The 18,838-nt window shown below is 34.4% G+C and overlaps 1 protein-coding gene across 4 annotated transcripts; it reads left to right on the top strand.

Annotated features, from left to right (window-relative positions):
• The first annotated feature begins 1,073 nt into the window (after window positions 1-1,073).
• LOC115969365 lies at window positions 1,074-4,715 on the top strand. Of its 4 annotated transcripts, none has more exons than XM_031088996.1 (4): window positions 1,074-1,467; window positions 2,042-2,835; window positions 2,905-4,299; window positions 4,394-4,715. In XM_031088996.1, the coding sequence occupies exons 1-4, from the start codon at window positions 1,281-1,283 to the stop codon at window positions 4,472-4,474; spliced, it is 2,457 nt and encodes an 818-aa protein (XP_030944856.1). In that variant the 5' UTR covers window positions 1,074-1,280; the 3' UTR covers window positions 4,475-4,715. The 4 variants fall into 4 exon arrangements, with proteins under 4 accessions (XP_030944856.1, XP_030944857.1, XP_030944854.1 ...); XM_031088997.1 differs by having other exon boundaries at window positions 2,042-2,898; window positions 2,974-4,299; XM_031088994.1 differs by having other exon boundaries at window positions 2,042-4,299.
• Window positions 4,716-18,838: the final 14,123 nt, after the last annotated feature.

Genomic DNA, 18,838 nt, shown 5'->3' with positions numbered 1-18,838 from the left:
GGTTTTCGCGGTGTTCGTACGAGTTTAAGTTTTCCTTCACCCCTGGAGTCTTTCTCCTGGAGGTGGGCTGGGAGGCTCTGGTTTTTGGCCATTTTTCCCAACCCCTTCTATAGATTACTTACCTTTCCTTTTATACTAGCTCGCGTCCACTGTCCTTCGTCCACGCGTAGGGTTAAACTTTCCAGGATTGATACTTGTCCCATCAGTCCATACTCAAAGTCGTTAGGAATGGTTGTAAAAGCCAAAGAATGCGGCTCTGTCAGGTTCAGAGCATTAAATGGCAGTAACAGCAGCTTTCCCTGGATATTTTAGATCTTTCTTCCTAGTTTCAGTCCTATACCGTTTTTACCCTTCTTTTAGGGGGGGGACTTTGGGTCTGCCGAGGACTGAGCTGTCCTCGGCGGTATCCGTAGGCTATTTTGTCGAGCTTGGGCCATAGCCCTCCTCGGCTTGGGCCTTCGGATTCTGCCCGGGTAGATGGGCCTGGCCCATAAATCATTTGGGCCCCACAACATGTATTTCCACATATGTTTTTAAACAACAAAACACATATTTTTAAGTGCATATACCAAACGTTTACTAAATTTTCTCAAAAAAAAAAAAAAAAAAAAAAACTGAAATATAAGTTAAGGTCCAAGAGCATCTTAACATTTAATGATCTAAGATACTTTCCAATATAACCGAAAACAAAATTGATAGTTTAAAAAATGATATCTTGAATGGGTTAAAAAACAGATCCTTCTTTTTGAATAGGTTTTTAATTTTCACCATTACTGGAATTTGAATTATGAGATTCTGTCATTTCAACTGTCAATAATGAAACTTGCCCAAAATATTTCCCTTTTTATTTTTTCATTTCTGTCCATATATATATATTCTACATACAGCAAGTAAATCTTTATCGTTAACCCTTTTATCTGCAAAATTAAAGTCAAAAAGATTGTCAACGGCTACCCTTCCAAAAACAAAGTCCCATGATCTAACGGCTCCAACCTTTTTGAACTATTCAATAATATTTTTCCCCAACGGTCAAAAACACCTCACCATTTTAAATTCCCAAACCCTGCCTTCTTTTCTTTCACTTTGAAAACTAGCCGTTACTATCAAATCCTCTATCCCCCATTTCTCTCTCTCTAAAATCAAATCCTCCAAGATCTTCAAGAACCTTGCCATTTTCTTACTCCATATTTTCTCTCTCTTTCTCTTTCTTTTTCTGAACAAATCAATCAGCAGATTCACTTCCAAACCCATCATTCAAACTCTCTGAGAAATCGAAATCCATGGCTTTGCCTTCAAACAAAGCTTCTGCCTCAACGATAATGTCTGGCAGACCAAACTCAAGTGCAAGAAACTCAGAAACCAGCAACCCCATCAGAAGGAGTTTCAGTGGGAACCCATTTACGAAACCCTCAGTTGTTACCAACCCAAGAGGGTTCAATCCCAATACTCCGGCTAATAGCCCTTCAGGTTTGGCTTTCTTTCACACCCTTAATTTTCATGTTCTTTATTAGTCTCTTTTACAACAATAATGATAAAATAATTGTACAGGCTGCCAAGAAAGTGAGTGAAAGTTATAGGAAATGATAGGAAAATGTTTACAAATTTTTGTGTTGTGATTAAAAATTTGACATATCATTTGGAGTTTTTATTTTTTTGGTTAGAATAGTATAATTTGTTTTATTGTTTGGGTTTTCAAGGAATAAGGGAAACAAAAAATCAAAGCAATTAATGTAAATTATTAATCATGTGTTTTCCTTAAATATTTGGCTAGATGAAGAATAGTTGCTAGGAACCTGGAAAATGTTTAATTTTGGTTCTATACTCTAACATTAAGAATCATGATGCAATTTTTTTTCCCTTTTTTTTCTTAGACTTAGATGTGAAGAACTTATCATAGGATATATATTAATTTGTCTATGAAATGGGTTTTGTTCTGCTCAGTCTAAATTCAAATTCTCTATTTTACTCAAAATTTTCTCAACAATAGTATCGGTTTGTGGGTTTTTTAATTTACGTTCTTTTCCGTGTTGATGGATTGCAGATTTTCATCGAAGAAACTCTATAGGGAGAGATCAAGAGGACAAAGAAAATACAAAAGATCACAATCTTAAGCCTGGAAGAGTCAGATCTCCTGCAGTTGCTTCAAAGGGCACAAAGAATTTCATGTCTCCAACCATCTCGGCCGCTTCCAAGATCACCCCATCTCCAAAAAAGAAGATATTGGTCGAGAGGAACGAGCCAGCTCGGACTTCTCTTTCATTCTCTACTGAGAAAAGCCCGTGCCGGTCTGTGAGATTCTCGGATATAGTGGAAAACATTGATTCAAAGGCAGATGCTAGTTTGGAAGAGAACAAGACTGAGGCCTCGGATGACAAGGAGGCAAGTCTTACAGCTTCTTCAATTTCAGAAGCTTTGAGATGTGAGGAAGTACTTGATCCTGAGGTAACTGTGAGTTCCAAGATTGACTCAAAATCTTTACCTGAGACTGTTACTGATGAACCAGATTGTGTTAATCTTGACCCAACTTTCAAGATTAGTCCTACTTCTTCGTGTTCGTGGTCGTGTCCTATATTAGCACCTCTTGATGCAGACCCTTCTTTGCCTCCTTATGATCCTAAAACCAATTACCTTTCGCCTAGGCCACAGTTTCTTCACTACAGACCAAATCCTCGAATTGAGGTTTATCTCAACAAGGATGATGGAAGGCAACTTGAGGAGAGCTTCATTTCTGGAAGCTTTTCAGACACTGATGCTACGGAAGAGGCACAATCTGACTACTCGCAGAAAGAAAGTGAGGATGTTTCTTCGGTTGAGATATTAAAAGAAGAGGAGGAAGAAGAAGAAAAAGAGGTCAATGTTTCTGAACCGAGCCCAATTAGTACTCATTTGCCAAAAGAGGAGGAGGAAGAAGAAGAAGAAAAAGAGGTCGATGTTTCTGAACTGAGCCCAATTAGTACTCATTTGCCAAAAGAGGAGGAGACAATGAAAGCAAAAGGGGGTTCTAAGCTACACTTGTTTACGAGATCAAAGTTCATGGTGCTGCTTCTGGTTCTGTCAGTTGCTTGTTTATCAGTCTCAGTTACTAATTCTCCTGTCATTGATCCCTCTGTGCTTAAGGAGTCTAGCTTCATTAAGATTTATGATTCATATGAGATTGCTGAATTTGCAAAAGTAAATTTGGATGGCTTAGCTCAAAATTTTCGGCTGTGGTATGCTAATTCTATCTCCTTTGTCTCTGAGCTGATTTTGAGTTTCAAAGGAGTACCTATTTCGGGTCCTCTGCATTATTGTAACTTGACCGTGTTGCACGAGGATAGAGCAGTTGATGGCTACCTTGTGTTTGATCACAGTCCTAAAGGAACGGGAGAGAAGTTTGAAAATATTAATGTATTGGGATCAATGAGGGAGAGTGAAGTTGATATGGAATCACTAGAAGATGAGAATCAGCATGAGATTGAAGCAGATGAAGATGTTGGGGACGTTTTAGAGGGACTTGATGATCCAGAATATGAAGAAGTAAGCCAAGAGATTGAAGAGGTTTCAGCAGAGCATGGTGCTTCAGAATCTGAGGAAGTGCTTCCGGCACTAGAGGCTGAGGTCATTCAAACAGAGAAGTCCGAGGAAGAGGTTGGTTTTTCTGTTCACCTCGACAGTGAGCAGCAAAGCAATTTAATCTACATTGAACAGCCAGTTATGGTTCCAATGGCTGATGAAATTCAACCTCAAGTTTCTGAAGCTGGGGAAATCCAAGGTGAATGTGAGAAGACTTCTTTTGATGAAATGGAGTCTGCGAACGGAGACTTGAATCCTGAAAGCCCAGAATTTGATGCTTCAGCTGAGAATCTACAGAGTTCAGAAGATGGGGAGTTTACACTTAACGGAACAAAAGAAACAATTTTCATAGAGAAGGTGATGGGAATTACTTTTCTGTTCTTGACCGTAATTGCAGCTGCTGGTTTCTTATATGTGAGGAAAAGCAAAAATATAAGACCAAATGCTTCTATCAATGTAGAGCAACCACTTTTGGCTAAGAAATTGGATTTCAGTCCAATGTCACTTGAGAGACCGTCTTCTCGGAATTGGCCAACTGAGGTTGACATGGTTGGAGAGTCATGTCCTTCTGAAATGAGCAGCTTACAGAGGAGCCCATCTTACAGCAAGAAAAATGAAGCTCAGAGCCAAGAGAGGAGGGCCAGGAAGAACTATAAGAGAGAATCACTAGCCTCTTCTTCTGACTACTCCATGGCTTCACATTCTTATGGAAGTTTTACTACTTACGAGAAAATTCCTACCAAGCATGTAAGTAATCTAATTGCTATCTTCACAGTTTTCAATGAACATTTACTGTCAACTATAAATTTCTCACCTGTATATCATGCTTTTGTTGATTTAGCAGGGACATGTAGCAGACGAGGAGACTATTACTCCAGTGAGACGCTCAAGTAGGATCAGAAGCCAAGTCACTTCTCCGTGATGACCCAACCAAAGCGAAGCAATCATTTGTGAATAAGCCACTAATTAGTTGCTTTGTTAGTTTGACTGGTTGAAAAATTTGTTATTGGTACTGTACTGATTAGTAGTTCTCTAATTGACTATTAATTTCAGATTCTTCTGATTTTTAATCCAATCCTCTTTGTATTTCCACTATTCTTTCTATTGTATTTCAACAGATTTATTATGTTATCTGAAACTGTGTTGTGTACCAGTTGTGCGAAGAAGCAGATTCTCTATGGTTTAAATATCATAGTGATCTGTACGTTCATTGGGAACTTTGACTTTGACAATTCCTTAGTCCTTCTGTAGCAATTCAAAGCACATTAGTTAATAATAGTGCTGCTGATTTTGGAGTAGATAACATATTTTTTAACTAAAAGGGATTTGGACAGTAGCAATCCAAATACTCGCATTACAGCAATACAGGAAACAGCGAATCTAATTTTGTGGTGAAGATGATAAGAGCATTCACAGCAGTGGTACTATATAGGTATATTGGTATATTTTAGCTCCACTCTAAAAACTACACTGCAGCAGTGGAGGCAAAAGCAAAAATTTTAGATGTTCAGCTACAGTGTACATCTATATTTATCTATAGATGTAGCACAAAGCTAAAAAAAAATAATACCATTTTATTTAACTTTTCTCTCTCTCTTTCCATTAAAATAATCCATCTTTTTCTCTCTCTCTTCCGTCTCTTTCTTTTCGTCAGACTCAAGTCTCAGCCCTCTCTCTTCCTTCTCTATCTCTTCGATATCTTTTCTCTGTTCTTTTTGCGTGATCGGCGATGCCGATGGCGATGACTGGTCTTCTCTCTCTCGATCAAGCTCCGACCCACACCTTTTGCCGACCCAGCTCGCCATCCCAAGCCCCAAGTCCCAAGCCGAAAGAGAGATGTACGGGTAGAGCGATGAGATCGAAGCGTAAACGGAAACTAAAGCACGGCGAGGATGTTGACAACGTGGGTAGCATCGACGCAGGGTTGATTCTTCGATATGTGTTCATGGGTTTGTGGGTTTCCGATATGTTTTTTTTTTTTTTTTGGCTGGTGTTTTTGGTTCTTCTTCGCATGGGTTTTTTGGTGTTTGATTTTTTTTTTTTTTTTTTCGTGGGTTTGGTTGTGACCGTGGATTGTGGTTGAAATGGCGGTTTGTTAGCTGTGTTGGTGGTGGTTTGGTAGCTGTGGCTGTGATTGTCGTGGCCTGTGTTGTGGCTGTGTTGGTGGTGGTTTGATTTTTATTTTATTTTTCTTGCCGTGGTTGTCACATAGAGGTTGTTGCTAGTGGAGTGGTGGTGGAGGTGGATGTGGCTGACTGAAAGGTTTTTGTGGGTGGTTGTTCTTGGCCGACGGTGGTTGTGAAATGTGGTGATGATCCGTTTGTGGTTTTTTTATTTTTGGATGTATTAATTTATTGTAGTAGAAATATTATTTTATTGTGATGATTATATTATTTTATTTTGTTGAAAGCTAAAAATTTAGCTCCACTACTGTGGATGCTCTACGTTGTACTGAAAAAATCAATTTGACCATGTCATGCTTTGCGATTACTGCAAAAGGGCAGTGCATCAATTGTATAACTTCTGTGCTATTTTTTCTTTTTACTTGAAGCATTATTTTTTCCTTTTTTTTTTTTTTTTTTTTTTTTTTTTTTTTTAATCTCATTCAAGACCCAAACTTACATAATTGAAATTATGCATCTTCCAAAGGAACAAGGAGACTTCTTTTTTTTTTTCTCTGCATTGGGAACGTTGACTTTTATTATATGTTGCATCTGTTGCAATTCAAAGTACTTGGGTTAAGTATTGCATTGATCGTACATTTTTATCCTTCATCTAATTCCTCCTGACCAACTTATCATTGTGATGATGCATCTTGAACATGAACAAGAGAGACTTTTTTATCAACCTACTGCTATCAAGGGGTCTGAATTTGTAAATCTGATAACAATAGACAAGGGAAGTATTTTTGGGGCACCATAGGCAAAATGGAATAATTTTTGAAGGGCAAGGAAATTATATGGAGTTTCTTATATCAAATAGCATTGTGATTTTAATGGTGTAAAATGCATGCAGATCATGTAGATTATGGAAAAGGGATAAATAAGGAAAATGTTTCTTTCCAAACTAGTTTGAAGAGAAACCATTCAAACTATGCCAATATCTTTTTATTTGATACGAGTTTTGAAAATCTAATGATTGCATGTTTTTATTATATTCTCTATTCTTACAAAATTTCAAGAAGATCAAAGATCACTAGCTATGTCATCAATCAAATGCTTAAACTTCAAGTTTTTGTGATTTAAACTATGTATAAAACATAATTTTATTGATCAAATACTAAATAGCATCCGATTTGAATGAAATTTTACATGTGTATTAAAGACATAAAGAACATGAAATTCAACGGTTAGTTTTACAAAATACACTTCCAATAAAAAGATACTAGCAAGGAGAGCTAAACCATCCTATAAGCACAGCTTAACAGTCTCAATATTATAACATGAGAACCAGTTCAATCTTCAAAATATCAACACCTAAAAAGTGTAATAAATGGCTGAATGCTACTCTATCAGAAGCAAGAAATGAAGCACTTTCAGCACTAATTCATTAAGAAAACAAACAGAATTGAATATCCAAACCTATTTCATAGAGAGAAAAAAAAAATCAAATTTCATACCCCAAATAATACCCAATTTCTATTAGAGGAAAAAATGTCAAACAATCAGATGCTATTGGACTAAGACCCAAACATAAAATACACATGCCCGACTATACACATTCAAAGATGCACCATAAATAGAATACACATGCTGTTACACTTGTTTGTCAATGTTCATTGGATTCCCACACAAAATCAAATCAAGTCAAATTAAATAACAGAATAAACAAAATGAATAGAAACAATAGAAGACACAACCATCACATTTTAACAATACAGCAGGAACGGGCTCATGTCTTCCCTACAACAATTGCCATTGCTCATTTTCAAATTAAACAACAGAATAAAAATTATAATAAACAGAAACAATAGAAGAAACAACCATCACATTTTAACAATTAGTAGTCCATGTCACAACTGCTTGGATATAAATCAAATATCATTACAATAAAAACAATTTAAATCTCTACATAGAGATATGCATTAACTGGCATACATAATCACTCGCTAATATTAATGATGGTGATTACAATATAATTAGCCCAGCTCCTAGGGGTGGATGTTTCTTTAGCTGCTTGGCACATTCTCTGGCACCTTCGTTTTCAGTCTCCCAAGGATTTCCCACTGAATGTGGAGCATGAGGATTAATGACAATCATCTCAAGCTTAATGGCACTTTTGAGTAAATAAACCGTAAGTTCAATGTCTATTGTACGCCCCACAAATCCCACTATTTCCACATCCTTGAGGTGTTCATTGGGATGTTTCATCACCTTCTTTAATTTTCTTTCTTTTAGGGGTTTAGAACTTGCAAAACATGACAACAGCAATTGGAAGAAAGAAAATAAGGACCGTATCATGCATGCAATTGGGAAAAAGAAGGTAAGGAACTTCGAAACAGATAGCAATGATTGTCAAGTGCTATGTGTAAGCAAATAAAAATATATGGATTACAGTCAAACAAATAATGGTGATCAAATCATGAAGGTTAAATTAAATCTAATGAAACCATATTTAGAGCCATTAGAGAGGAGGTTAGAAGGTTAGCGGCTGTAAGAAAGTAAGGAATTCCTGTTATGTGGTTGAGGAGAATAATGTTTTCTGTTTTTGATGATTAGTTGTTGTTTGCAGATTGATGTTGCTTGGTTGCACTTTATTTTGGAAATTTGTAGACTTCTTCATCCAAAAAATAAAAAAATAAAGGTATAATAATCATGTGAGAAACTGCTAGACTTTGGAAAGTGAAGATGATGACTTTAATAGAACTCAACATTCATTTCAACACTTATTCCTTAGAAACAATAATATAGAACAAAGTTTACCTCCAAACCGGTTAAGAGAAAATTTCTCCAACCTATTACATAGCAACTCAAAATAATCATCCATGTGTAATTTTAGTCACACGATTTATTAAATGAGTGGTGTGACTTGTTCAAATAATTCACATAGATAGGTTTATGAAGTGCCACATAATGAGTTGGAGGAGATTCCTCCAAAGGGAAACTTTATCGAATAATACAAATGCTCATGGAAAATGACAAGTCAAGTTCAAGGAATATCTATTAAATAGAGAAAAAGATGGAAAACCATGAGCCAACAATTAATATGCAAATTGCATCACCTAAATTAAAGATTAAAAGCTATTAGTATGCTTAAGTGGCAAGTTACGAAGTATAAATAGTCACCTTCAAGGAAAATTTATGTAAAATATGCGTAGCTTCTATTACAGATATTAAGCCAAGGAGGCTTCCATCATCAAAAGCAGCAACTCTCACTTCAATGCGTCTAAGATTAAGTAACCCTTGTAATTCAGGGAATTCCAAGTTATCCTGGAAAAGAACAAACTAGAGATAAGAGAACAGTGTGTTAAACAGAATAGAAGTATATGCAAGAGATTGTGAAAGCATATAAAGTGCTTACATTATTGTAATTGCAGATGTCGAGCGTCAAACACTGTAACTGAGACAAGTAGCTTGACAGAAAGCAAAATAAATAACTCATACATACGGGATATATTCCACCAATAAGTACATCTACAAGACAGGGTGCATAATTAACAGACAACTCTATTCATAAACCAACAAATCCAAAAGACTCAAGATTTGGAGCAAAAATCTCAATACTTCTAATTTGTATACAATTTATTAGGTGTAAGTACTTCAACTGCAGTGATGGACCATGAATCTTCAGTCTCACTAGACATTTAGAATGGGCAACATGTAACCTTTCAAGCACAGGACAATTGGAAAGGCAGTGCTCAAGAAGCCCGCTGGTTACATCAACGTACATTAGAGTGAGGGAAGTCAGGAAATTGATGCAAGGTGCTCCAATAGAACTTATAATCCTTGTAAAAAACTCAAATGGTAATGCATAATAATGCCTTATACTTTCCCTTGGTATAAAGTCCAATTCAAGTCTTTTGATTCTCTTTGAGATTGCAAAGTCAATCCAGCTATCAATGTGACGTGTAGAATGTTTGCCTAACTCAAAAACAGACTCTGAACTTGTCTATAGTTGAGACTTGATATAGTTTTAGAATATGGTTCACATTTTTCACAAACTTTTTCCTTTCGATTTTCAATTTTTTCTTTTCAGCATCAATGTCCTGCATTGTATCTGGATCGTCAAGTCCAAAGTATCAGTGAATGACCACAAATACAAATATTTCCATCTATGTGAAAGAACACTTTGTTTTGATTGCTCCTTTTGTTGTTAACAAAGACAGTATAGAGATGAGAATTTCATCTGGCAACCAACTTATGCAATCATCCAAATTGCCGAACTTCCTAATACACTTAAGATTTCAAACACCAAGAAAAAGATTATTAGATTTCAAACAACAAATAAATATATAAAAGTCAGTAAGCTTTACCAAAGTATTCAAGAGTTAGTTTATATATAAAGAAGGTTCACTGAGATTAAAAATTACTACTACTTTTCCGAAAGATATGATTTTTATTTTTTACCTTGTGGGATGTGTTGTCCATTTGAATTAGAATTAGAAATAGAGAGCTGCAAAATTAGAGGAATAAAGATTTAGTATATATACTACATGAGATTAATGAGCTTGTATACCAAATTGCTCGAGACTAAGTCGAAAAGAAGACAATACATATACTCAGCAAAATATCTTCCGGGTCTTTGTGAATACTATAATTAAGTTAAAGTGAGAGTTTTTTTTTTTTTTTAAAAGATAGTTCCAACCGCATCTGCTCTTTTTATCATCAAACCAATACATCAATTGGTTGTGGAGATTGAACCCCAAAGATGAGAGACTTTACTAGTTGAGTTAACTGGCACCCACTGTTTAGGTGAGAGTTAGTATGAATAATAATAATAATAATCACAACAACTAGTTGCTAACCTGTGCTATTGAATATGAGATTCTAAAAAACATTTGAGCAATAGTAAACATTATAGGAACACAATGATAAGGAAATTCAAATTCAAAGCTAACTTAAAATTATATATCACAAAGTCCTCCAACATAAATAAGTGATTTTAATATTTGAATCTTTTCAGTTTTCTTCCTTTTTTTTTTCTAGTGGAAGTTTGGAAAACGATTGCATTCTTTAGAAACAAACTTCTTAAACTCCATGAACATAAGCGCGCTGAAAATACTTCTCTCCAATGGTCATCCAAGTTCTTTTACCTCTAATCCCATGGCATGATGATAAATGAAATGAAAAGGGTTTTGACTAACCACAAGCATGAGCTATCTATAGAATAACACCAATATTTGAATTAAGGAACAGAACTTATGCTGTTAAGTATAAAGCTTGAATGGTACAGGCTACTAAACAAACAATATTCAAAAGGCAGCTCGTTCAGCTGTCACAAACATATCCTATTCCTTGCTAATTATTCAGTTAAGAATAATAACAACACAACACTCGAGGAGACTCTCCCCACAAATTCTTCCCTAATATCAATGAATATAAGGAAACCAAAAAATTAAATAACCTAAAAAGCATTCTTCACCATGACACCAAACTCCCTAGCCCCAATCATAGTGGTTCTTACAATGTAATTCCCATTGTCCATGACACAGTATCCCCATTACTAACTCACCTAAATCAGTGCGTACATATTCTCTTTTCAGTAATAACTTATAGCTGCTCCATATTGCCTTAACAGGTGAACTTTAAAGTTTAAAGAAAGGATAACTTCAACATGTGGCATTTCGCAAGGCCACACATTTATTTAGCTGCTGTTATTAATCAATACAAAGGCAAAGAAAAGAACAATTTTATGGTAAAACAGCTTTGCAGCACAACCCAAGTCCTCAAACAAAGCCTGAAGCCTCTTGGCCGTGAATTTCCAAAATTATGGCATCTCAACAGGCACAAAAGAAATACAACTCCTAACATAACAACTATTACTCAACTAAGCCTTAATTCTAATTGCAGTATGAGTTCATAGAGGTAAATATCACATTTATAAAGCTTTATCAATCCAACATGTTGAATATTGTTTGCCTACCCAATTTAATGTCGTAGGTAACTTTTAAAGGAAAACTTAGTTCATTAGAAGAACAAATCAGATTCAGAGCATATAACTAAAGATCCTAAAAATAATAGCTGGGGCACTATGAAATACTTTTCAAGCCAATGAGTTGTAGCTCAAACGACACTTCCTTCTCCCATTACAATGGCATTAAATTCAAAACTTTTTTGTGTATATAAAATAATTAATTAAAAAAAATGAAAATGAAAGTGAAAATATACAGCTTACATCATGACATTGTATTCTAGATTATAAACACTTTCTCTATCAATATCCAAGACACTTATTTAATTATTGGTGTTCACATGGAGTGTTAGATTTCCTTGTGCCTCTAGGTGAAAATGTAAACATTCTTCTAACCAAAAAAAAAAAAAAAGCAATATAACATAGGAGTCTAAAAGGCATGAATAGAAACTGAACTTGATGCGGCTCACTGCATAAAGAACAACCCATTAATGCCCGTGAGTTGAGACGGCTTAATCTTGGACGAGACATCGGATTCAAACCCAAACTTCAGAGACTTGTTTCTCCCAAATTGAAGGTTTACAGATAAGAATTAGAGAAAAGGCAAAGCAACACCCCCACCGCCATTGCTACTCTCGTATTCAACAAAAACTTTAAACTCAGAGAAAAGAGAAAGTTGGCTGAGAGAAAAGTGTTATTTTATGAATCAAGTAGTTCAAGTAGATATAAATTGTTTTGTCGTCAATATAATCAATAAATTTATTGTTGTTATTGCTGTTTTTTATCAAAACAACATGGTTTTATGTTGTTATAGTGAACTACATAATACTACTACTAAATATTTTGGAAGCATCTTTGATGCCATTTTAGTTTTTTATATTTCACTGCCAATTAAATATTTAGAAAATATAATATATCTCTTACTATAAGAATAGTTAGATGAGAAAAGAAAGAGGCCAACTCTGTCACCCTGAAAGTGTAGGACAAAGTGCCTGGCTTGGGGCATGACTTATAAAGATAGTGGACTATAATCTATAATCACTTCAATTTAATAGATTCTTTTTTAATTCTCAAATATAAAGTTGCGTGTTTATTGTCTTTTTTTTTTTTTTTTTTTTTTTTTGTTGTTGAGAATATTAAGTATTTTTAACACACATATGGAGAGATAGGAGAATGTTTTTTAAAGAAACTTATAGTGGTATATATCCAAAATGGTCTAACTCTTAGAGAAGGTTTATTATCTTTCTTGATTGTGTACTTTTGTTTAACTATATATGATGGTTTAGATTGATTTTATTTTATACACATTTATTTGTTTAAAGAAACAAATAAATGATTGATTTATTTATTTGTCTTTCCATAAGTTTTGGTTATATAGCTTTTCAATTAGCGCGACTAATTAATTCTATATTTATGAGGATTAGAACCTTTAGTCTAGTTCTTATTGGAACTTTGAAGTTCCCCTTATTTGCCAAACCAAACTAAAATGTATTCCATTCTTTGCCATACAAACTATACTGTGGCCATCACTATTCTCCAAGGACAAGAGAGCTTTGAAGTTCTTGTTTTTCTGGAGTTTTCTCTTGAATTCTCATCTTTAAGTGGTTCATACCAAGAGTAAGGAAGATAGTTCATCGAAGTCTGACCAAGCACACACTAACGTAGATCAGTCTACTGGTTGTCTCACACTTTCTTTAAATGAGAGTAAGGATTTGTCATCAGGAATAGAATTCAAACCTTGCGGCATTGACAAGGAGGAGCTAAAATGGTTTCCTGAATTTAGAGATCAAAATCTTGTCCTGTCTTAGGCTAGTTTCTAATGTGGAAGATAAATTATACTCCTCAATTTTATGTCCTTTGTGCAACAAAAAGCTAAATGACCAGATTAAGAATACACTATGCATATTAATACCCAAGAGCAATTTAAAAAGAACGTGGTGTTTTATTCAGCTGATGGAGTGTGGAAAATTTTTTAAGTAATTGGGAAGTGTACTATGGCAATACTGACCTAGCCAGACAGATTCAATAATACTTCTAATATTGTGGAACTCTCCCAGGCAGAGATTTGTATTACATAAAACCTTAAAATCACCATTTATTTACAGTAAATATGATTTGAGAAGCAGCTAGTGCAAAATTATTAATGTTAATAAAAAATTCTTGAGGTAACAACTGAACTGAACAACAGCATTTGTTATGTTTTCCCCTGCTTTAACAATGTGCATCATATGGAAGCAGCTGTCAATAAACACTGCACTTAGATGGTAAGGAGAAAAGGGTACAAGAAAAGGTAAAAGTAGTCTATTAGAAACACTAGACTTAGGACAAATGTATGAGAAATTTACTTAGAAAGGAAGCCAGTGGTGGAATGTCCTACAAGACCACCAAAGTATTTTACTTGATTTTATAGCATATGATCAATGTATTTGGAATGACTTTAAACATTATACTATTAATGAAGAGTTCTATCTAATGCCTCTTGACCTTGATGCCCAAAAAGTTCAGGAATGGGTTCACTTCAAAAGTTTGTGTTACCTCACCTGATGCCAGGACTTCAAAATCTTATGGCCAAGCAATAAATGAATTTGTGATAGTAAAATGGACAAACACAAACAGTCACTGTAGTGCTTGTGTACAAGGCCGAAATTTCTTTCATGATTCCACTTGAAAAGTTTTTGTTCACATGAAATTAAATCTGGTCATCAACTCTACAGATAAGTTATCTTCGAAGTACCACGATCTAAAAGAGGCTGATCTTGTACTCGACTTCCTCTCATCTTGTATGATGATCCGCCTCAAAAACCAAGGCACTTAGTGCAACAAACAATACAATGATCAATTAGTCATGGAGCAACTAGAAAAGGCCTACATCAATGAGACATGGCTGGATATGTTCCCACACACACAGGTTCAAGATCACCTCATATCAGTTTCAGATCATGGTGTCCTAACAATAGATCTGTTCAAAAACCTCCATTTTTAAAGAAGATGATATTGCTTTGAAGCAATGTGATTGGTACACCCCACTTGCAAACAGGTTTTTCAAGAGGCTTGAGGTCTCTCAACTCAAGGATCACCCTCCTTCATTGAGATCAGAAGCTCAAAGAAACAAGCAGGCAATTAAAGGAGTGGAATAAATCTCATTTGGGAAACATCACAGCTCAAATCAAGGAGGTCAACAATAAATTTCGGCAGATGGTAGTAGAGGCAGAGTTATGGGAACACTTGGAAGATAACTTGCCAAAGAGGAAATGATGATAGCAAGACTCAAAGTCAATGCAGAAGAATGGACTAATGATTTCAGCAGAATATAACAAATATTAAAGGAACATTTCCAAGTGCTAGTTTATAGACTCAAAGTTTCCCAACACACCCTAATCCCCCCCTATCAAAATGGATTTGTACCAGGAAGTTGTAATATAGATAGTGTCCTGCACCTGCTCACACATGAATTTTACAACTTCATCACTAAGAAAAAACAAGGCAAAACAGGTTGGTCAGCCTTGAAGGTGGACAATGTCCAAAGCCTATGATAGACTAGGGTGGAATTTTATTTTGGGGCTCCTGTCTCTGATGGGTCTTAGTGATCATTGGAAAGAACTCATTGCTCAATGCATCACTACAGTCAGCTACGCCCAGATGCTAAATGAATCTTCAACAACTTCTTTCTAAACTAATGGTCCATTTGGATTGAGGGGGAGGGAGGGGGAGTAGAGTAGAATTGGCTCAAAATTAGCCTATTTTCAGGTAACTTTACTCTACTTCCCTCCACTCCCCCTCCCTTCTACCTCAATCCAAACGGGTTATAAGAAAGGATTAAGAAAGGGAGACCCTCTTTCTCTTTATCTCTTCATTCTAGCTTCCAATGTTCTTTACATATAGCATTATAACTAAGATTGAAAACAAACTTACTGGTATCTCAATAAGTAGAAGTGGCCAAAAATTTCACATCTAATGTTTGTTGACGACTCTATTTTCTTCTTCAAAACGGACCACAAGGACACCAGTACACTCAAACTAACTCATGGTACTCTAGAATCTCTGGCTAACAAATAAACCTCAATTTAATACAAAGTTAGAAACAAAACAATTTATCAAAGACATCTTAGGGGTCTGTATGTTTAATTTCCCTGGGAGATGCTTGGGTTTCATCTTGAATTTTGACTGTTCTAAAAAGAACCTCTTCCAGCCTATGGCAGATAGATTCAAAGCTAGATTCCAATCTTGGAATGAAAAAATGCTTTCACAAGTTGGAACACTGGTCCTCATCAAATCTGTCTTAAAGTCATTGCCCATGTACACAATGTCTTGTTTCAAGATTCCTAAAACTATTTGTGCACAAATAGGTAGCACCATTTGTAATCAAACCTATTCTTTTCCATATTTGACATTAATTTTTCTGAAATCCAATTTCTTTGTTTGGAGTTAAAACAATTCCTTAAGTTAGGGTTTGGATTAGGTTTAGAGCATAATTATGTATTCAACATTACATTTATAGTATCTTTCAATTGATTGTTAAATCATAAATCAAGGACTCTAATTAAAGATTTAAACTCCCAATTGATCCAAACAGTGGCTGATTAACAAATTATTAGAGATCTTGCATATTAGTTTTAGGGTTTTATGCATAAACTAACTTGCAACTTCATGCATATGCATGGAAACACTTAAAGATATACAATAAGATGCATAATATAATTCCTATATATTTAATTTAAATATTATTAATAGTCATTTTTTATATTTTGTTAGCTCTTTAAAAAAATTTGTAAGGATATTATTAGGTATAAAATGTAAATTGTCCATGCTTTTAAAAAAAAAAATTATTGTGAAACACTTTTTCTTTTCTTTTTTAAGATTCATTTATTCTAGACTCTTTGGTTTTTATACTTAATAACTCACTTGAATGAATATTTATGATATAGTCTCACATTTGATTCTAAAATTAAGAAATAAAACTCTTTAAGAATTAATAATTTAGGACACATGGCACAAAATTAGAACTCTAATTTGGAATTCTAATTTGAGTTTCTCTCAGCTTCACCTATTATTATATACTAGTATGTAGCCCGTGCTACCACACGGGAATGGATATATTATTAATCATGAGTTTATTCATGTTTAAAAAGCTCAGTTAAGTCTAAATTCATATTATTAACCAGAAAATTTCATTAACAAAACTTAGCAGTATATATATTTTACACAGAAAGATGAAACTTGGTGACAATGTTTATCCAAAAGATCCATTCACGCTTTTGAATCTTCAATCTCAATTGGTGATTGAAATTATCGCAGCTTAAAAAATTTAAAATTAAAAAAAAAAAAAAAAAAAAAACCCTCAGAGTTGTACTCATTTTGTAGTTTTATGATGGGTCATTTTGTAACATGATGGACATTTGTGTGAAGAAAAAATCTCTGAAGTTCCATGACTGATAAAAGAAATTCTCTCCAATCTCTTTTTATAGAGAGATGGGTTTGTGCGTGTTTTTATACATCCTTCATAGTTGTATTATCACAAAGCAGGTCCAATGGATTTAGATTGGTACTACCGATTCCCAAAGCATGAGTGTTTAATGTGTTATTAATTTCATCTCATTGGCTTCTGTACATGACAACAAAATTAAAAATAATTAGATTGTACACGTGTATAGTAAAATTGGACTCCAATTTCAGATTCTAATTGAACAATTGGAATGATAATATATGATAGTAACAACAATAGGAAAATTCAAATAAAATTTCGAATTAAATTGTAACAATCTGAATAAAAAATTCCAGGGTGGAGTGATCCACTTCAAGAAGACGACTAAACTTGCGTAAATATAGAATAATAAATCTCTCTCTGGAAAATTTACATTGTTCATAACCTTTACCTTCACTGAACATTTTAAAAACATAGTGACTCACATCTGCCATCTAGACATCTACAGCCGAGTCCTCTCCAATTCGCGTGAGATTCCATTGATCACTAAGTTCCTTTGCAGCCTGCAAAAAGTATCATCCATCGGTCCACAGCAGTGCTTTCTTCATTGTTATAGGTGTCCAACCTGAACAAAAAGCCAAATATAATGATAGTGAATTTTAGGCATAATGTGCATCTAATCACATATTAGCAATTTATAACAAATGTAAAGATGCAAATTTTGTAAGTGAGTAGTAAACAAAACTTAGTATCAGAACCAAGAAGAAAACACTTTAATCCGAAACTCAGTGCAAATGTAAAAATGCAAACTTTGTAAGCAATTTATAACAAAGATGCAAACTCTAGCTATGCTATCTTTTTGGAAATTATGCAATGTACCCAAACCAAGTTCTTATCACCGATATTAATCTCTTTGATTTTCACGTTTGACTACAAAATCAAGAAAAAACTTAATTAGCACAATAACTCACTTGACCCGATACATAGAAGTGGTTTTAATGAGAATGAGCCCACATACATTTAGCCACATGATGCAAAATTCAACTTCAATTTCAAATTCTAGACACATGACACAAAATTAGAGTTCTAATTTGGAATTCAATTTCAAACTCTCTCTGCTTCACCTATTATTTTATATATAGACTAGCCGATATCTCACGCGATGCACCATATCATAGTTCACATTGTCAACTACAAACCCGTTGGTTCCTAGGTGTCTTTCTTGTATGATTTATGCTTTATATATCAACTAACTTATAACCTCATTCATATGCATGGATATACTTAAAGATATACAATAAGATGTATAATATAATTCCTATATATATAATTTAAATAATATTGATAGTCATTTTTATATTTTGTTAACTCTTTAAAAAATTATTGTAAGAATATTATTAGATATAAAATGTAAATTGTCTATGTTTTTTTTTTTTTTTTTAATGATTCATTTATTCTAGACTCTTTAGTTTTTGTACTTAATAACTCACTCAGATGAATATTTATGATGTGGTCCCACATTTGATTCTAAAATTAAGAAATATTCTTTAAGAATAAATAACTTAGGACACATGGCGCAATCTTGAAACTCTAATTTGGAATTCTAATTTGAGTTAGAGTTTCTCTTAGTTTCACCTATTATATATATATATATATATATATATATATTGTGGGGGCCAAGTAATTAGGAAATATTATTAAAAGCAATATTAAATGGGCCTATGGCCCTATCCGAGGACGTTAGACCGTCCGAGGAGGCCCAAATACGGTTATGAGGGGAATAAAGTTAAGAGA

Source organism: Quercus lobata, chromosome 11 (assembly GCF_001633185.2).
Source record: "Quercus lobata isolate SW786 chromosome 11, ValleyOak3.0 Primary Assembly, whole genome shotgun sequence".
In the NCBI taxonomy this organism is placed as follows: domain Eukaryota; kingdom Viridiplantae; phylum Streptophyta; class Magnoliopsida; order Fagales; family Fagaceae; genus Quercus; species Quercus lobata.
The sequence above is the reverse complement of the archived record's forward strand: the minus strand, read 5'-3'. Positions and strand labels throughout refer to the sequence as shown.

Excerpts from the sequence above, each read along its gene's own strand:
- LOC115969365 (XM_031088994.1), top strand. The coding sequence starts at position 1,281 with ATGGCTTTGCCTTCAAACAAAGCTTCTGCCTCAACGATAATGTCTGGC. Across the intron at positions 1,468-2,041 it reads TCCGGCTAATAGCCCTTCAG|ATTTTCATCGAAGAAACTCT; the intron begins GTTTGGCTTTCT and ends GATGGATTGCAG. Across the intron at positions 4,300-4,393 it reads AGAAAATTCCTACCAAGCAT|CAGGGACATGTAGCAGACGA; the intron begins GTAAGTAATCTA and ends TTGTTGATTTAG.